General features: G+C 40.3%; 1 protein-coding gene across 2 annotated transcripts in view; it reads left to right on the top strand.

Moving 5' to 3' along the window:
• Positions 1 to 20,499, top strand: part of KDM3B (lysine demethylase 3B) — a 69,564-nt gene that overhangs the window by 21,912 nt on the left and 27,153 nt on the right. Inside the window, exons 4-11 of one of the 2 annotated variants that reach the window (XM_060636010.3) lie at positions 1,049 to 1,154; positions 2,956 to 3,080; positions 4,799 to 4,873; positions 7,243 to 7,842; positions 11,508 to 12,744; positions 13,629 to 13,830; positions 17,969 to 18,183; positions 18,882 to 19,034. In XM_060636010.3, the coding sequence (XP_060491993.3) occupies positions 1,049 to 1,154; positions 2,956 to 3,080; positions 4,799 to 4,873; positions 7,243 to 7,842; positions 11,508 to 12,744; positions 13,629 to 13,830; positions 17,969 to 18,183; positions 18,882 to 19,034 (2,713 nt within the window). The remainder of the gene's footprint in view (positions 1 to 1,048; positions 1,155 to 2,955; positions 3,081 to 4,798; positions 4,874 to 7,242; positions 7,843 to 11,507; positions 12,745 to 13,628; positions 13,831 to 17,968; positions 18,184 to 18,881; positions 19,035 to 20,499) is intronic. The other variant, XM_060636012.3, reaches the window with a different exon arrangement.

Raw genomic sequence — 20,499 nt, 5'->3', positions numbered from 1 at the left:
CCCAAAGACCACAATTCTAAGGGTCTCCTCAGAAGGTGGTTTCACAGAGGTGGCTGCTTGTATAACTTGAGGGGGTCTGTACTTAGGTCAGTGGCAGAGAGGCTGGGAGTTGGGGCTTATTCCAAGCAGCATTAAATATTAAAGAGCTTAGGCGTATCTCTACTTAGAAAGAAAAGGGGTAAAATTAGTAGTTTAAACAAACTAGCATCTGAGTTAGAGTTTGAAAATTTTTGGATGGTAATATTTATTTCTCACTTGTAAGATTTATTGTCTGAAGGCTAAAAATTAGGAAACTTCTAAGTTTTGCTGTCTTATTGAGGCAGCCAAGAACAGTATTTCCTTAACTGTGTTGTGGGAAATATTAGTGATGATTTCTTTGTTGATATGTCTTCCTTTCTCTTTCGGCTTCACTCCCTCTCACCACCCTTACTTTATTCATCTTTGCAATCTTAGTGTTTATATGAGTAGGCACTCAGTAAATGTTGAATAAATATCAACATATACCAAAAGATTTACATGGAATAAAATATTTTGTGGTCATATATGTGTGAGAAACCTAAACAAATTTTTTTTTACATGTCTTGTCAGAGCCTTTCATCTGCTACAACATATAGAAAGATAGAGTATATAGTATTTCCTATAATTAAATGATCCGAGCATCATTTTTTGCAGAACATCTCATGAGACTAGGGTTCTACGGAACATTCTTTGGTGGGGCGCCTGGGTGGCTCACTTGGCTGAGCATCTGACTCTTGATTTTGGCTCAGATCATGATCTCACAGTTTTGTGAGTTTGAGCCACATCTGGCTCTGTGCTAGCAGCGCGGGGCCTGCGTGGGATTCTCTTTCTCCCTCTACCCCTGCTCACGCTCTCTTTCTTTCTTTCCCTCAAAATAAATTTAAAAAAACAAACAAAAACAAAACAAAACAAAAAAAAACATTCTTTGGCACTGTCAGTATAGAGCTCCTCAAGGGTATGATTTTCTCACCTGGTTAGATATTGCTATTTATTTTAATATTCGGTTGTTTTCTTTGTTTGTCTTTACCAGATGGGAACAGATAGCCAAAACCAGATTCTTTTGGAACATGCTGCACTGAGAGAAACAGTTAATGCTTTGATCAGTGACCAGAAGCTACAAGAGATATTCAGTCGAGGTAAGAACAAGCAGTCTTCTGTCCTTGAATCCTGAATCAGGTATGTGGTCAGTGTTGAAGTGATAGTATGGGAAAGACACCATGCAACTCTAAACATTTGTGTTTCTTCTTGTGGGTAGAGTCCAGAGTATTTCCAGTTAGCAAGATCTCTAGAATAGATGGGAAAAATAGAATCTCGCTCAGACCCCAGTTACCTCTTTAAATACATTTCATAATATCCAGTTTTGTTGTGAGTTTTGTTTTGTTTTGTTTTGTTTTCCGTTTCCTAAATAGTTACCAAGGACAAATCTTGTACTAAACACAATGTTAAGGAACTAGAGCTAGAAAACCTCTGCCCTTATTGAGCTCAGTGTCTGTGAGATTCCTAATGACTAATAAGACCAGTAACATAAATCACAACCTAGAGTGCAAGGTACATGTTCATAAAAGAAGGTATCCACAGACTCATTCACATTAACAACATGTTATTTTTTTAAGAATTAAAACAAAAGAATCCTTAGCTGTTTCCAGTTCAGATACAGATTTTGCCCAAAAGTCTACATAAAGAATATTTATCCTTCCCTTAGTGTTGCACATCTACTCCTCTTTTTTTCTGAGCCTCTTGAAAATAATGATTTTCAGTGAAACAGGGTCCTTGGTTCTCTTTGTCAAACTGTATCTGAATGGGTAAAAGTAGGAAAACTGGCTTATTTGGAGAAGGAGAGTATCAGCATAAAGTGATGTTTAATGGTCAAGGAAAGATATGAAGGAGGAAAGAATGTGAGAAAAACTTGATAGAAGAAAACTGGACAGAATGAGAAGTGAATATGTATGTGGATACATAGAGAAACATTGAGGAAGCTTCATTATAGTTGTGAGAGATAATAATTTAAAATAAGTGATGACTTAACTATATAGTCTCAAATGTATGAGATAATGCAGAGGAGAGAAACTGTCCTTCTTGGAGGGCAAATGAAATTGCAGGTTAACATTACCTGCTGATAAAGTAATATCTTTAGAACTTTGTTTTCCTAGGAAGGCAGGTGCTATGTTTGTTCAGACTATTACTAGTGCAGAGGCTGGAGACTTCATAAATGGAACTCTCCACCTATTGCTATTGAAAGTCAGCAGAGTACAGATGGTTATCTAACATTCCTATGGTCACATGACAAAATAGTATGTTCAACTTACTGACCTCCCTTTTTTGTTGTTTTTAATTTTTTATTTATTTTGAGAGCAAGAAAGAGCGCGCCAGGCAAGGAGGGGCAGAGTGGGAGAGGGAGAGAGGGAGAGGGAGAGGGAGAGGGAGAGAGAGAGAGAGAGAGAGAGAGAGAGAGAGAGAATCCCAAGCAGGCTCTGCACTGTTAGGGCAGAGCTGGACTTGGGGCTCGATCCCACGAACTGTGAGATCATGACCTGAACTGAAATGAAAAGTTGGACACTCAACCAACTGGGCCACGCAGGCGCCCCACTGACATTTTTTTTATATGTGTATATCAGATGAGATACGTCTGATAAATTTTCTTACTACCTGTAGTTTTTGTTTGTAAGTTTTGTCTTCCTTCTATTCCTTCTAGAATCGGAAGTTTCAGATAGGGTGAAATCAGATTTGGAATGCTACAGAATCTCCACATAGAATTTACAAAGATCATGAGGAAAAATTATTTTGTTTTTAAGTGGCTTAATAACCATTTTATTCAGCTCTATACAAGAGAACTGAAAGTGCTAAATATTTACACCAAAGTTTTCTTTCTGCTTTTAGAAAGAACCATGAATTATAACTTTGCCAAACATTTTCAGTACTGACTGATCTCTCCTGTAGGTCCCTACAGTGTTCAAGGTCACAGGGTCAAAGTATACCAGCCAGAGGGGGAAGAAAGTTGGCTCTGTGGTGTTGTAAGCCATCAAGACTCCATCACCCGTCTTATGGAAGTGTCTGTAACTGAGGTGAGGTTTGGGGTTATTTCCTTTACGATTCATCCATCCTCTTACAGAGGGTGGTGTAGAGAAAGGGAGCATTTAGCTATATGTAAGAAGACTTAGGTTCTGTCTCCAGCTCTTTCACTTAATGACTGTATGATCTTGAGAAAGGCTATTCAACTTTCTTAACCTCTTTGCTCTCATTTGTAAATTAAGAGATAATTAGGTAATCCCCCAGCCCCACCTCAGCACTGTTTTGGGAACTGGGATAGTAGATCTGAACGTGCTTTGCACTCTGTAAAACAGTGTAAAAATGTGAAGTAGAATTATCATTATTTTATCATATCCATAAAGGTTAGTAGTTTAAAATCTAGTCAGTTAACATTTGCTTCTGTAATGCTTATGCCACTCCCCTTTGGACGGTGAACAGTATCTAGAGCGACCTGGAGAATTGTCTCAGAAAAACAATAGATGAATGGTTTTTTTTAACTTATTTTTGAGAGAGAGAGAGAAAGAGAGCGTGAGGGAGGGGCAGAGAGCGAGAGGGAGACATAGAATCTGAAGCAGGTTCTAGGCTCTGAGCTGTCAGCACAGCCCAACGTGGGGCTTGAACTCTTGAACTGCAAGATCATGACCTGAGCTGAAGTTGGATAGGCTTGACTGACTGAGCCACCCAGGCGCCCCTAGATGAGTGTTTTGAGGCAAACATAAATGTATTTATCTTTGAATTGGTTTCAGAGTTGTTCTTAACCACATATAATGTAAGCATAAATGATTTTACTTAATTTTTTACTGAGTTTTCAAAAAAATTACTAATTAATATTCATTTTAAAATTTCAAAAATACACATATATAAAGTATATATTGGAAGCCACCCCTTCCCTCAGGCAAATATCACTCCCCTCAGTGGTAACCACCAGTAACAGTTTGGTATGTATTTTTTATATTCTTCCAAATATCTTCTGTGTGTATGTGTAATATTTGTATGTTATCTATTTATGTGATATATATATGAACCATACTTTATTAACAAATGGAATTATACCATACATATAGTTCTTTACCTTTTTTACATAACTGTAAATTATCAGTATCTTTCTTGTAAATATACATAGAAACTTGCCTTATCTACTGAATGGGTATGTCATAACTAATTTAATCTAAAATTGGTGGACATTTACATAATTGCCATTATTTTCAGTAATACAAATAATGCTGCAGTGAATATCCTTAAATAGGTATCATTGTGTACTGCCACACATTGTTTATTGGAATAAGTTTTTACATATATAATTTCTAGATCATAGGATATGCACATTAAATCTGACAATGTCTGTCAAATTGGCTGCTCCCTAATGCTTTTATTCTTTATTAGTAGAGTGATTCCTTTAATGACTTGATTCTGTAGGTTTTTACTTTGATATGTACAGAATAGGAAGATTTTAGAGATGTAGAATTTGAAATTAACGTCTCTAAAAGAGACACTTGGTCATTGAATTCAATTCTTTCATTCATGTAACAAATATTTGAATGCTTACTGTATTCTAGACCTTGTTTTGGATGTTGTTATTCTGGCAGTGAATGAGATTGCGGGGATTCCTGGTTTCATGGAGCTTTCATTCTATTGGGGGAGTAGAAATAGATAATTACATGGATTAAAAAAATACATAATTATATCTTTGGACAGGGCTTAAATCTTTTTCCTCCCCTTTTTCATATTTTCTGCTATCCTTCTCCTACTCTAGAGTGGTGAGATCAAGTCCGTAGATCCCAGACTGATCCATGTGATGCTGATGGATAATTCAACTACTCAGAGCGAGGTACAGTAATCAACTGAGTCTCTGAGACTCATGAGCTTTCTTTATCTTATTATGCAGATTCCTCATGTGTGTGTTATCCATGGATGCCCTTTGGGTCTCCATTCTGGCCACTGTACATTTCTTGCTCTCACCACAGTCTTATCTACTTAAGGGAAATACCGTCTCAAGCAGGAGTTGTAGTCTAAGAAAACCCTTTTAATCATGACTGTGTTGCCTAGCCTTTTTAAAATCCATGGCCTAACAATTTCTTTTTACAGTCATTCAGGACAGATATATTTGAAAGATACACTAGACAGTTAAAGCTGTAATAAGCAGTAGTAATATTTATAACCCATCGAGTAATAAGAAATGGAGAAGATGTATCCTCTTTTTCTTTTCATTAGGTGGTAGTGAGCTCCAAGAAGTCTGAAATTTTGTACTCCAAGAAAACTCAAATCAAACAGGTGCCTAGTTCAGTGCTCAGCACACAGTGGATTACTCCATAATTACTGTGAACCAGGCCAACTCTTGGTTCATTCAGAATTATCATAACCCAAATAAAGATACATAATAAATCAGTACCTAAATCAATCAGGAATCCTGTTTGAATTTCCTTCAGTAAGACATTGAGTATGACAGCCATCTATCCACATATTCCTGACAGTCTCTTAGCATCTCTGTAATATTGCTGTCTTGGCCACTCCTCTGCTAAGTAAGTATACATTTCTTCACATTTATCCAGTCATTCTTGACTTGATATAACAAGATCAAATTAGGAAAAGAAGAATCAGGGTTGAATTCAATATCTTTTCACTACATGTTATATTGCCACAAGTAGGATATGCCTTTTGACTATAAACATGACTGAAAACACTTTTTACTTTGAGGGTGTGTTGGGCCCCTTTCTTATTCCCTTCCTTATTTCATTCATTCATTAACTACTACTTACATGCCAGCCACTATTCAGCTGGTCAGATATAGCTGGAGAGTACTAGTCTCAGTGTCTTATGCCATCTACTCACATGTGAGGAGCTCACTGTAAGTAGGACATACATATAATTTCAGGGAAGTTGCTGTGAGCCAAGATGAGCAACTTGGCTGGATGTGTTGGATAGAAGATCTGTGGTTTCCACAGCAGACTACCAACAGTATGGGAGGAACAGGAGTAAATCTTGGGTTTGGTTAAGAGCAGTAGAAGGAAATTAAGGAGAAAAGATGCAAATGAAGGCAGCAAAAAAGAGAGAGAATACAAAAGCTAGAACTGGCAAGATGAAATATAAAATTTGAAAAAGTTACAGTTATAACTATAGTAATGGTTACAATAAAAATATAGATCTGCTCAAAGATTCTATAAATATTCAAGAGCATTAAGAGTAGTTTAATGAAGTTGGTAAATATTAATGGCTAAATAACTACATATCACTAGCTTATTACCAGCCCAACACATGTTATTTGAGTAAAACTATCTGAAAGTTAACTGAATAAAGCTAAAAAAAAAAAAATTGCTTCATGGTGGGATACCAATCTAAGAATGTTCTAGACATAAGTTCTTGCTGCACAAAGATTGTTTGAGAGAATGGTACTGTGTTCCTAGCCCCTTTCCCCATGCTCTTGTCGGGAGAGGAGTTTATTCAGAGATAGGAATCATGTCTCCTAATCTACCTTTTAAGGTTGTTAGGCCTCTCAAATAAGACATAAGTAAGATTTCATAAAATGGGCTGAAATTATTGGAAAAGCTGCGGGATTTGGCTGTATGGTCTGTGGTAGCCTCCCTTTTTTGCTTTCCTGTGTCTAATACTTTGAAATAAGTTCTGGAAATTGAGTATTTATAGTGTCCACAAGAGCAATCCACGCTTGTCTTTGTTGGGCTCACTTTTCCTTTGGTCACAGACTCACCACTGTTAGTCGTCTTATTGCTAAGTTGTCCCCAGTTTTTTAGTGACTTCTGGATAGAGGAGATTTTTATATTTCAATACTTGAAATGCGATTGTCAGGCAAACAAGGAGAAAAATATGAAAGAAAGCAGATTTTTTTTTCATCAAGGGGCAATTGAGCTCCCAGCCTAGCAATAGCAGTCTTGTTTTATAAAAGAAATTCCACAAATTTTTAAAGCCCTCGAAAAAGTACATTTGAGGAAGCATTTTATTTAAGGGGAGGGTTTGCCAAGTGAGTGAACTTGTAGTAACTCTTATCTTGAATATGTGTGTAAAATGAGTCACAGGAAGATTGGAGCTTTCTGACTAAGGGGATGTCTTAGAGCTGGCATTGGAATGTAGCAATCTGCCTGCTTTCATTGTCTGCTTCTAGAGATGGGAAAGAGCTAATGGTTTATGGTTTTCACAGGATGGAAGGTTCCTTGTAATAAATCTTTTTTGAATTTTGTTTTGTAGGGGGGTACGTTAAAAGCAGTAAAATCTTCCAAAGGAAAGAAGAAGAGAGAGAGCATAGAGGGGAAAGATGGCCGGAGGAGGAAAAGTGCTTCGGACTCTGGGTGTGACCCTGCATCAAAGAAATTAAAAGGAGACAGGGGTGAAGTAGACAGTAATGGGAGCGATGGAGGTGAGGCGAGCCGAGGGCCCTGGAAAGGAGGGAATGCCAGTGGAGAGCCAGGGCTGGATCAGAGAGCCAAGCAGCCACCGACTACATTTGTCCCCCAGATTAACCGCAACATTCGCTTTGCCACTTACACCAAAGAAAACGGCAGGACTCTGGTGGTACAGGATGAGCCTGTAGGTGGGGACACACCTGTACCTTTCACTCCATATTCTACAGCCACAGGTCAGACACCTTTGGCCCCAGAGGTGGGTGGAGCCGAAAACAAAGAGGCAGGAAAAACACTGGAACAAGTTGGCCAGGGCATGGTGGCTTCAGCAGCTGTGGTCACTACCGCCAGCTCCACCCCAACCACGGTGAGGATCTCAGACACTGGCCTTGCAGCAGGGACTGGGCCGGAAAAACAGAAAGGCAGCCGGTTACAGGCCCCAGGAGAGGTGAGTTGTTTCAGGGGCAGATGTGCAAGATTTGGGTTCATTCTTTTACCCTACTTTATTGTTAACACATTAAGAAGCATCTAAAATGCCACAGGAAAGGAAGTATTTCTGACATGTGCTTAAATTGTGCTCTGAACAGTCCTTTACTGCTCATTGGGCAAATGTGTATATTTTCATAACTTTATCAGCTATTAAAAGTCACCCGAACAATTGCACTAATCAAAAACTGATGATAAAACCCAATTTAATGAGATATTAAAGTAGATCTGATGGGGAATCTTTTTAATTCAATTATCTATTTAGTTCACACAGTGGTTGAGCCTCTACCAGGCCTATGAGAGACAAGGTTAATGAATTACAGTGTTGGTAACAGTGAACACTATAATTAAGGCTATGTGAGAGCGACTATTACCATCCCCTGTTTTTAGTTCATCATTTTCTATGATATTTTCCTTTGAGGCTGGGCTTCTTTCCATGGTTTGATATAGCTATAAAAGCGTTTTGGTTTTTTTTCTTTTCTTTTCTGACTTAATCTTTTTAAGCCTTACTGGAAAATTTGATGGAATTAATCACAGTAGTATCCAACTTCCTATGTTTTTTATCTGATTTGCATGTATTGTTGCTGAAATGGAACTTCCGTTAAATAAAAGTTAACATTGGGGCACCTGGGTAGCTCATTCGGTTAAACGTCCCACTATTAATCTCAGCTCAGGTCTTGATCTCAGGGTTGTGAGTTCAGGCCCCACATTGGGCTCCACACTGGGCATGAAACCTACTTAAAAACAGATAGATGGATGGATAGATAGATAGATAGATAAACTTCTAAAAAAATACAAGTTAAATTTGAAACAATATCAAAATCATTTCTCACAGTCTTGACTCTTGTACACCACAGAATGATTTATGATGCTAGTCATTTTCTTTCAAGCTGGCTGTTTCTTCAAGCTGGAATATGAAATACAAAAAGTACTAAATGATTTAATTATGTATAAGAAACTACTGTGTGCTAAGTACTGTATATTATAGACAAGGAATTGAAATCCCTATTTGAAGGAGCTCACATCTTAAGATGGAATCATTATAGGCATAACAATGCCAGATAAAACATGGCATATACATTTCATCTGAGTTCGTCCCCTCCTAGCAAATGTGATTTGTGAATCCCTAGTGTGCAAGGATGGGCAGGGAGGTGAAATGTCCAGGCAGAAGAGAAGGTTTGTAAATGCAGATTTCATACTGATAAATGGTTTGTCCTTTGTTAGTTGACCAGCATTCCCAAGAGAAGTAGGTGAGGATCTTAAGTGAATTTCCACTGTGTATGTCATTATATTGCTCAAACTAATTAAAATCCACTCCATGCCGAAGGCTGTGTAGATGTAAAGGGGGTTACAAAGTAGACCAAATTTTATATGCTGGGAGATCCACTGAATGCTATTATTCTTGGGGTAGCAAAGCTGATTAGAAGAAATGTGGATTCAAAGGGCATTTCTTTTCCAAATAGATTGGAGAAGTTTCTGTGACTGTATCAGTGATTTTGGTAATGTGTCAGCCTAGGTATTCTCCTGGGATATGATTTAGAAGTACAGAAAAGGATGTTTCATTATGGTATCACATCTAAATTAGGGACATAGCCCCCAGGAAATTTCTTGCCCTAAAAATTAAGTTGAAATCAATTTGTCATCACTTTCTTATAAGAAGAGGATTTAGAATTTAATCATGTGAAGGAAAATGAAAGACCATCCAAATTATTTTGCATTCATGTGTATATTTATTTTCAAAGGGTAACTTTAGTAGTGAAACCTAAGCTACCCATGCTGGATCCTTGGAGTCATGCAGGTGTCAAGGCTTCTGGCCAAATTCTGCTTAATGAAACAACAGACAATTCTTAGGGCTGTGTCTTTCTTGTCTCTTCTTTTTAGTAGTTGATTAGTGGGAAGGAAAAGAAAAAGTATAATGGGGTTACTGGCTGGCTCAGTTGGTAGTAGAACATGTGACTCTTGATCTCCGGTTCATGAGTTTGACTAAGTAGAGTTTACCTTAAAGAAAATAAATAAATAAATAAATAAATAAATAAATAAATAATAAACAACTTTAAGTTTTTAACTCTAAAATGCCCTGAAGCAGCCTCTGTAGCAAATGTCAACTGGAGGCAAGCCATAGGTGGCATGCCTGGTTCTCATGCCTCTGTGCCATCCTCAAGGAAAGTCCTAATGTAGGCTCTTCTTGCATATTTAATGAGTACCTTAAGTAAATTAACACCTGTTTTTGAACAATAGACCTTTCATTTATCTGGGATAATTTTTTTTTAATGTGGAAAAGTAATAACCATTCGATTTACCATTTTAACCATTTAAAGTGTTCCAATACTGTAGTATTTAGTACATCCACAATGTTACACAAGAATCACCACTTTCTAGTGGTGATTTTCATCACCCCAGAAGGAAACCCCATATCCGTTAAGCACTCCTAGAATAATTTTTACTTGCCATGTTTTAAAATGAATGTTTAATGGTATCCTACTACTACTACCTGAAGGTTGATTTTAAATGTTCAAACCCACCTGTGGATGAATGTTTCCCTCTTTGCATAATATGTATGAAAGTGATCCTCCCCTTCTTTATGCACACACCTTTTATTTACATGCAGAAGTTAACATTAACAAGGTGAAAGAAAGGAAAATTTTTTTTCATTCTCCAATTTGTTAGGCTGAATGCTTTTGTTTGGTGGGTGTATCAGTATCTATACTTTTCTTGTTTGGAGGCTTGTTAGATCCTAATGATAACAGAAGGGTTCAGTAATGAGTGCTTTGTAATTCAACATCTTTTTTTTTTAACATCTTTTATTTTGAGAGAGAGTGAGTGAGCACGAATGAGGAAGGGGCAGAGAGAGAAGGAGACACAGAATCTGAAGCAGACTCCAGACTCCCGAGCTGTCAGCACAGTCTAACGTGGGGCTCGAACCCACGGACCGTGAGATCCTGACCTGAGCTGAAGTCGGGCACTTAACCGACTGAGTCACCCAGATGCCCTGATAATTTAACACCTTTAGGTCTAACTTTAATTGAAGTAGATACTCAACTTTTAGATTGATTTGGACGCATACATAAATGGCCAAATTCTAAAAGGGTCCATCTTGGGGAGTTTCAGACTAAGAAAGAGAATATTTTTCCTTGTTATGGGGCAGAAGTCACTTTTGTAAAATGGGCAGTTAGTTTAAATAAATCGAAACTTTGACAGTAGCTAAGATCATTGAGGGAGATTAATATAACAGGGTCACTAGGTACATTTCAGAGTAAAAGCTAGTATCTGTCTGTTCAGGAATCCTTTTCTCCAATTCCTGGTAGAATCTTCATTTCCAAGTAGAAACTGAGAATCCTACACAGCCTCCTAGTACTGTGACAGCCAGTTGGCTAACAGTCAAGGGAGTGGCAGGGTGAGTGACATCCTGCTGTCTCTAGCTCACCTTGTTAAAGATGCCCTCTGTGTGGTCTGTGGCAGGTGTCATCTCTAACACTGGTAAAATCTAGTTATAAGAGCAGTTTTCATGGAATTGTAGGGAAGAAAAGTTGATTTGACCCACAAGAAATGTTGGCCTAGGCCCAAGAAAGAGGTGGTAAGGTTGTCAAGAGAAACTAGAATTACTAATTCAGGCTATCTTCTTTTCAGAATTCAAGAAGTACTGTTCTGGCCTCTTCTGGATTTGGAGCATCTCTCCCAAGTTCATCACAACCTTTGACTTTTGGAAGTGGAAGGAGCCAGTCCAATGGGGTTCTAGCCACAGAGAATAAACCTTTGGGTTTCTCTTTTGGCTGTAGCTCTGCACCAGAGTCTCAGAAAGACTCTGATCTCTCCAAAAACTTGTTTTTTCAATGCATGTCCCAAACTTTACCCACCAGTAACTACTTCACTACCGTTTCAGAGAGTTTGGCTGATGATTCCTCCAGTCGAGACTCATTCAAACAAAGCCTTGAGAGCCTGTGTAAAGGCAGATCGGCTCTTGGAGCAGACACTAAATCAGGCTCTAAAGCTGGCAGCTCTGTGGACCGGAAGGTGCCTGCAGAGTCCATGCCCACCCTCACGCCAGCCTTCCCACGGAGCCTCCTAAACGCCCGCACCCCAGAGAGTCATGAAAATCTATTTTTACAACCCCCTAAACTATCCCGAGAAGAGCCCTCTAACCCTTTCCTAGCATTTGTGGAGAAAGTTGAACATAGCCCTTTCAGCAGCTTTGCATCTCAGGCGTCAGGTAGCTCTTCCTCTGCTACCACTGTCACCTCTAAGGCAGCACCCAGCTGGCCCGAGGCTCACTCTTCTACAGATTCGGCATCTTTAGCAAAGAAGAAAACCCTCTTCATCACAACTGACTCCTCCAAACTGGTGTCTGGTGTTCTGGGCTCAACTCTTACCACCGGGGGTCCGAGCCTCTCTGCCATGGGGAATGGCCGCTCCAGTTCACCCACCAGCAGCCTCACCCAACCCATTGAGATGCCTACTCTCTCCTCCAGCCCCACAGAGGAGAGGCCAACTGTGGGGCCTGGGCAACAGGACAATCCCCTCCTCAAAACCTTTAGTAACGTCTTTGGCAGGCACTCAGGCAGCTTTCTGTCCTCCCCAGCAGATTTTTCACAGGAGAACAAAGCTCCTTTTGAAGCTGTGAAAAGGTTCTCACTGGATGAGCGAAGCTTGGCTTGCAGACAGGACTCAGACTCTAGTACCAACAGTGACCTATCAGATTTGAGCGACTCTGAGGAGCAGCTGCAGGCCAAGACTGGCCTGAAGGGGATTCCAGAGCACCTGATGGGGAAGCTGGGCCCCAATGGGGAGCGCAGTGCTGAGCTATTACTGGGCAAAGGCAAAGGGAAGCAGGCCCCAAAGGGCCGGCCACGGACCGCCCCCCTGAAAGGTGATCTTGCTGGGCTTATTCATGGGCTTGGCTCTGGCACTGGCTTCGAATGCCTATTGTGGTCTTGGGCAGCAGAAGCCCTTTCTTTGATGGAAAGTTCTGTAATCACATAGAATAACATGGCCAAAAGGGCCTATTAGAGGCCCCTCATCAGACCTGTTGGTTCAGGGCAGGATTGCATCTAAACCCCAACACTGTAAGAGGGATATCTACCTGTATAATGAGGACAGAGAAAGGGAAGACCCCTGATACTCCTTTCAGTCAAGAGTTCTTTCCCGGTGTTTTTCTCATCCCTTTCTCCTTCTCTTTGGCCCATCCTCTTTAATTTACTTTAGAGGAATTCCTGAGTACTGGACTCTGTTCTCACATAGCAGCCTTTCATAGACTTAATTAGGCAAAAAGAATCACCCCTCAAATTTACTTCTCTCTGTTACATATATCAGGTTTTAACACCTCTTCCAAAAGCCATTAACTCCTATGCCATGAGCTTCTAGCCCAGGAATGTGTAAGGGCAAGCGTCCATTACTATTGTCATTAGGAATTGGTACCATGGGGGCCCAACAGTCTGTGATTAATAGAATAGTCGTATCCTGAAAGTCTAGAGGCAAGTGGCTACCTTCTGCCTTCTTGGGTTTTCCTCACCCATACCAGAGTTGTTTCCTTATAATGGGGCAATGCCCACAAATTCTCCATGGTCCTTAGCTTCCTTTTGAAGCCTCTTAGCTCCCTCCCTTTCTGTCACGGCTGGACATGATGCACACAAGCCCAGCCATGGCAAGGAGCAATGACCCAGGCCAGGACAAGAATTCATCCCCAAGAGGATTATGTTATTGGGTCTCATTAATACCAATCATGACCAACCGTTTCTCCTTCCCTTGCCACAGTTGGCCAATCAGTGCTAAAAGATGTGAGCAAGGTGAAGAAGCTGAAGCAGTCTGGAGAGCCCTTCCTGCAGGATGGGTCATGCATCAATGTAGCTCCTCACCTGCACAAGTGTCGGGAATGCCGCCTGGAGCGGTATCGGAAGTTTAAAGAACAGGAGCAAGATGATTCCACTGTGGCCTGCCGCTTCTTTCACTTCCGGAGGTACCCAAACCTGCCTGTCTCCTTCCCACTTTCCGTTAGTGATATACAACTCCCACTCTCTGAATCTGTAAGCATATGTCCAGTCTATTCCTTGTTTTCCTTAACCTGTTTGCTCTTGAGTCTTTGCTGAGGCTCTATCCATAGTAGCCATTCGGTTTGGATTGTGAAGTGACTTGTGGCTTTGTCCTTAGGGAACTGAATAGCTCAGCCACTGGCCCCTGAACTACGTTGAGTCATTCCTAATTTGGATTCCATTTGAAACCAGTGGTAGAAGCAGAGGATGCTATTTTGTATTATGGATGTGTCTGACCCTTTATTCCTCTACAGTGCTAGAGTAACTTGAGTCTCAGGGAGAAAGGCAAGTAAGATGAGGAGATATGTGAAGTGTCTTTGAAATAGATATAACTGATGAAAATCCTGGGAGTATCCCTGCTTTTATCAAACAGCAGATAGTCACTTTTTTCTGCTTGATAAACTTAGAAAAAGAATTTCTTCTAAACAATCTTCCAAGAATTCTTAATTTTTAAGAAACAGAAATCCAAATGATTTATCCACATAGTGTAGCTTCACTTATTCTGCAAATGTTTACTGAACACATACTCTGTGCCAGCCATCGTTGTAGGCATTGAGGATTAAACACTGTATAAAACCATAAAAATCTAGCCCTTAAGAGGTTTGCTGAGGAGGCAGACAATAAATAAGGAAAAGAGATTAAATGTATGGCATGTTAGCTGTTAATAACTGAGAAAAATAAGGACAGGAAAGAGGATTGAACTGTGGGGACGTTAGAAAGCCAACAGTTTAGTGAGGGGTTTTTGTTTTTGTTTTTTTGAGAGAGAGCATGTGCATGTGAGCGAGGGAGAGGCAGAGGGAGTAGGGCACAGAGGATCCAAAGCAGGCCATGTGCTGATAGCAGTGAGCCCAACGCGGGGCTCGAACTCACGAACCACAAGATCCCGACCTGAGCCAAAGTCAGACACTGCACTCACCGAACCACCCAGGCGCCCCTAGAGAGGCTATAGTTTAAATAGGATGACTTGAGAAGATAAGTAAGACTTGAGTAAAGACATGAAGGAGGTGAGGGAGTGGACCACACATGTCTCTGAGAGACAAGTTTTCCGGGTAGAGGGCACAAGGGCAGCTGTCCTGAGGTTGGAATATTCCTGGTGTGTTTGTGGACCTAGGGTGGCTAAAATACAGAATGGGGGCAGGGGAATTGAGGTCACAAAATTAATGATGAGTCCATATTTTAAAGGACTAATCTAAGGGCCTTGGCTTTTGTGCTGAATAAGAAGTCATTGGAGGTTTTGAGTTGATGAGTGACGCTGAGGAATGTTTTAAAGGATCACTGTGACTACCTTACTGAGGATAGATTATATTGAGGCAAAGGCAGGAGCACAGAGAAATTAGGAGGCTGTTGGAATTATCCAGGTGAGAATGACAGTAGCTTAGTGATGGAAGTGATGAGTCCAGTTGGAGTAAGGATATATTTTGAAGGTAGAACTCACAGGATTTTCTGATTGATCAGATGTAGAGCATGAAAGAAGAAATGGATTCTACAGCTTTTGACCTGAAAACTGGAAAAATGGGACTGCAATTTACTGATAAGGAGATTCCTTAGGGAAAAGCGGGTTTGGGGAAGAAAATGGGAACTTTTAATTTGGGCATGTAAAATTTGAGATGCCTATTAGATTTCTAGATTGAGGGGCACCTGGGTGGCTCTGTCGGTTGAATGTCCAACTTTTGATTTTGGCTCAGGTCATGAAATCAGGGTTTGTGGGTTAGGGCCCCACATTAGGCTCCATGCTGACAGGGCAGAGCCTGCTTGGGATTCTCTCTCTCTCCCTCTCTCTCCCTCTCTCTCTGCCCCTCCTCTGAATTAACTAACTCTCTCTCTCTCTCTCTCTCTCTCTCTCTCTCTCTCTCTCAAAAATAAATGAATAAACTTAAAAAAAAAAAAGATTTCTAGATGGAGGTGTTGAAAGGGCAGCTGGAAACTCAACTCTAGAGTTGAGGGGAGAAGTCCAGGCAGATAAAAATTTCGATGTCATCAGGTATTTAAGCCTAATTGAGATCACTGAAGGAGTCCAAATGTAGACAAAGAAGAGAAGCATTCCTAGGACCGAGTCCTGGAGTTCTCCCACATTGACAGATGGGAAAGATGAGGAGGAGCTAGTAAAGGCAGCTAAGAAAGAACAGCCAGTAAGGTATCCTGGAAGGCAAGTGAAGAAAGTATTTCCAGGAAGGAATAATGAACTCTGTCAAATACTGGGGATTGGGTCAAGTCAGATGAGAACGGAAAGTGACCGTTAGATTTAATGAGGGGTAATGACCTTATCAAAAAACAGTTTTGGTATGTTGGTGAGGGAAAGCCTGATTGGAGTGGAGTAAGAAAATGAAAGGGAAGAGGAGCTGGTAACAATCAGTATAGACAACTCGGTCAAGAAACATTGCTCTTACAAGCAGATAAATGGAGGGGGGTGTGGGATCGAGAGGATTTTTGAGATAGAAAATTCTTAGAGAATTTTTGAGATAGTTCAAATACAAGAATGATTCAGTAGAGAGGAAGATAGATGATGTAGAAGAAAGAATATGTGGAGGGCTGCCTACGTGAGAGGATGTAGAGGATGTAGAGCATAGGTGGAGAGATTGGTCTTCGCTGGGATCCTAGTTCATTCCTAGCAGCAGCACGTCAGATGGAACATGGGCCCAGTTGCAGGAAGGCATGGTAGTATGGTGTTGGGAACTTGGGGGACATCTCTTCTGACTTCTTGTATTTTCTCCATGGAATACATAACAAGGTCCTCATGAGAGAATTATATTGGAGGTTAGAAAAGAAAAGAGAAGCTACGAAACAGGCATCTAGGAGAGGGCATGCACCAGGAAACTGTTGTAACTGGAAGGCAACATGAAGGGCTCAGCTGACATAGTTAGACGTGAATTTCAAATGTGACAATGAGCATGGCTATTTTCCTCTGGTCACGTTCAGTGGTGTGGGTGCACACCACTCAGGTGGATAGAGAAACTGAAAGATGTTTCTTGACACAGCTTTTTAAAGAACCCAGACATATTAAGTGTTAATAATAAACCTTTCTACTATTGCAGAGAATGTATACTGTGTTGGTCAAATAGGGTGAAAATTCGTTTTTATTTTTATTTTTTTGTTTTGTTTTTATTTTTTGAAAATGAGTTTTTAAACAAAATTTGGGGGCACCTGGCTGGCTCAGTTGGATAAGCGTCTGACTCTGGCTCAGGTCATGATCTCATGGTTGGTGAGTTCAAGCCCCACATCGGGCTCTGTGCTGACAGCTCGGAGCCTGGAACCTGCTTCAGATTCTGTGTCTCCCTCCGTCTCTGCTCCTCCCCCGCTACACTCTGACTCTCTCTGTCTCAAAAATAAATAAACATTAAAAAAAATAGATAAATAAAATTTGGAGGGGTGCCTGTGTGGCTCAGCCAGTTAAGCATCTGACTCTTGATGTTGGCTCAGGTCATGATCTCACAGCTCATGAGATCAAGCCTCACGTTAGGCTCTGTGCTCACGGCGTGGAGCCTCCTTGGGATTCTTTTTTCTCCCTATCTCTGCCCGTATCTATCCCTCTAACATTCTTTGTTTCTCAGAATAAATGAATAAACTTAAAAAAATTTTTTTTTCCTTTTTTTTATTTATTTATTATTTTTTTTTTTTTTTACGTTTATTTATTTTTGAGACAGAGAGAGACAGGGCATGAACGGGGGAGGGTCAGAGAGAGAGAAGGAGACACAGAATCTGAAACAGGCTCCAGGCTCTGAGCGGTCAACACAGAGCCCAATGCGGGGCTTGAACTCACGAACCGCAAGATCATGACCTGAGCCGATGTCGGACGCTTAACCGACTGAGCCACCCAGGTGCCCCTTTTTTTTTCCTTTTTAAATATGTCTACACCCAATGTGGGGATGGAACTCATAAACCCAAGATCAAGAGTCACATGCTTTTCTGACTGAGCTAGCCAGGTGCCCCACTAGGGTGAAAATTCTTAATGCACTCTAATGCCTTTTAAGGCTCATTTAATTTTTGTAGATCCTAGGCTTTTAGGTGTGTTTTAGTTTGCATGGCTGCTGTTTACCATGTATTTGATTATCTGCCTTCCTATCTCAGGTTGATCTTCACTCGAAAGGGAGTACTCCGTGTGGAGGGGTTTCTGAGTCCCCAGCAGAGTGACCCTGATGCCATGAACCTGTGGATTCCCTCTTCCTCCCTTGCAGAAGGAATAGACCTAGAAACCTCAAAATACATCCTGGCCAATGTTGGGGACCAGTTCTGCCAGCTCGTGATGTCAGAGAAAGAGGCCATGATGATGGTGGAGCCACATCGTAAGACACCCACTTCCTTGTCTTCCAGGCACTTCTATTTGGGAACTTGTATTTTCTGTTACGTCACAGGAGTAGAAAGAGTGACAAATGGCATTCTCTGTGGACAAATTAAGACTGATAAGACTTCTCTTTGTAGCAAACTAAGGAGCTGAGGCTCTAACTATATCCAGCAGACATTATTCCTTCCTTGATCCCTGTCTGGGTTTGGGTCACTCTAAATACTTTGAGTTTGCTTTGAACCTATTTGTATTAGTAAGTGATATTATATGGTTTGTGAGTAGATGAAGTGCTAGCAGGTACGATGTTTCATACCTAGAACCCGCTGTTATTCAGACACTGATGATGTTTCCATATCTGTGAGATACTGTACCCTATTTCTACACCAAGGAAAATTCTCCCAAGACATTATACCCTACATTTCAAGTGAAGAATCCTCTTATTTCAGACTCCCCCACATTGACATTTTTACAGTATCTTTAAATAACAACACGTGGCATTTATATCGTTGACACTTGTTTAGAAATATTAACAATTCCATCTATTTTGTTTCTCTTACATTTATAGAAACACCAGCTTCTTGCATCTTTGAGTTTGATTGCTGGACAAAACAGTTTGAGGAGCAGTCAGTGGATCTGTAGTCTTTTACTGTTATTCAGGATGATCAATGCCAACAATATCCCTCTTCCTCTTTCCACCAGAGAAAGTGGCATGGAAGCGAGCAGTGCGTGGTGTGCGGGAGATGTGTGATGTATGTGAAACAACTCTCTTCAACATCCACTGGGTTTGTCGCAAATGTGGATTTGGGGTCTGCCTTGACTGTTACAGGCTCAGAAAAAGCCGTCCGCGCAGTGGTGAGCAAATATTGTCCTGTTCAATTCTAAAGGTAACCTGTCATTGGAGGTATGGGACTTGAAGCAAGAATGGGTTTGTGCCCCCATTTTAGCTGCTTAGCTTCACTCATTTTTGTTGCATTATGAGGCGTTATGGTTGCCAATATTCCAGCCTAACTGGGAAGGCTAAAACAATCCAAGGAAAGTTATTCTTCATCTTCCCTTGTGTGTTTTTTTTTTAACAACATCTTTATTGAGATATAATTCACATGCCATAAAATTCACCCTTTGAAAGTGTACAATTCAAAAGTTTCTAGTATATTCTCAAGGTTGTGCAACCATTTCCACTATCAAATTTCACTTTTGTCTTTCCAAAAAAAAAATGTAACCCGTAGCACTAACTCCCTATTTTTCTCCCTCTCCTCAACCCTTGGTAACCATTAATCTTCTTACTGTCTCATCTCTCCCTGTTCTGTACATGTCATATAAATGGAATCATACGATATTTGGCCTCCTGTGACTTGACTTCTTTCACTTTAGCATACTGTTTTAAAGCTTCATCCATGTGATAGCATGTATCATTAACTCATTCTTTTGTGTTGCCAAATAATATTCCATTGTATGGGTGTATTATATTTTGTCTATCCATTCATTAGTCAGTGGACATGTAGGTTGTGTCTGTTTTGAGCTATTATGAAAAGTACCACTATGAACATTTGTGTACAGGTTTTTGTGTGAACATAGGTTTTCATTTCTTTTGAGTATATACTTAATGGATTTTATGTGTTATATGGCAGTCCTATGTTTTTAATTCTTTCAGAAACTGCCAAGTTGTATTCCATAGTAGCTACATCATTTTATAATCCCACTAGCAATGCACAAGGCTTCCAGTTTTTCCACGTCTTTGCCAATGCTTATTATTGTCTGCCTTTTAGGTTATAGCCATCACAGTGGCTATGAAGTAGTCCCTGTTTCATTGTGTGATTCTGATTTGCATTTCCCTGATGACTAATGGTGTTGACCATCTTTTCATGTGCTTGTTGGCTGTATTCATCTTTGGAAAAAGGCTATTCAAATCTTGTGCTTCCTTTTTTCCTTGCTTTATCTTACTACTTGCCCCTTAACCTCATCCTTCCCTCTTCAGAGATATTGTGCAACCATTGGAACATGGTGGTTTAGAGGTATGCAACTGGGATTTGAATCCTACTTCCACATCTTTTATACCACCTGTGGTATCTTGGACTATTTTCTTAATCCCTCAGAGCTTCAGTTTCCTTATCTATAAAACAAAGATAATATGAGTATTTCTCTCACAGCATTGTTGTGAGGATTAAATGAGATCATGTACTTGAAATGGTTAGCACAGGGCCTGACATCCACTAGGTACTATGTGTTATGTAGCTGTTAGATCTTCCACTTCTGCCCACGAAAGATTAACTTCTACAGGAATTGCCCTCCTGCCATAAACAATAAGAAAACCAGACTA

The sequence above is a fragment of the Panthera onca genome, chromosome A1, assembly GCF_046562875.1.
Source record: "Panthera onca isolate mPanOnc1 chromosome A1, mPanOnc1 haplotype 2, whole genome shotgun sequence".
Classification (NCBI taxonomy): domain Eukaryota; kingdom Metazoa; phylum Chordata; class Mammalia; order Carnivora; family Felidae; genus Panthera; species Panthera onca.
This window is presented reverse-complemented; position numbering and strand designations above follow the sequence as displayed.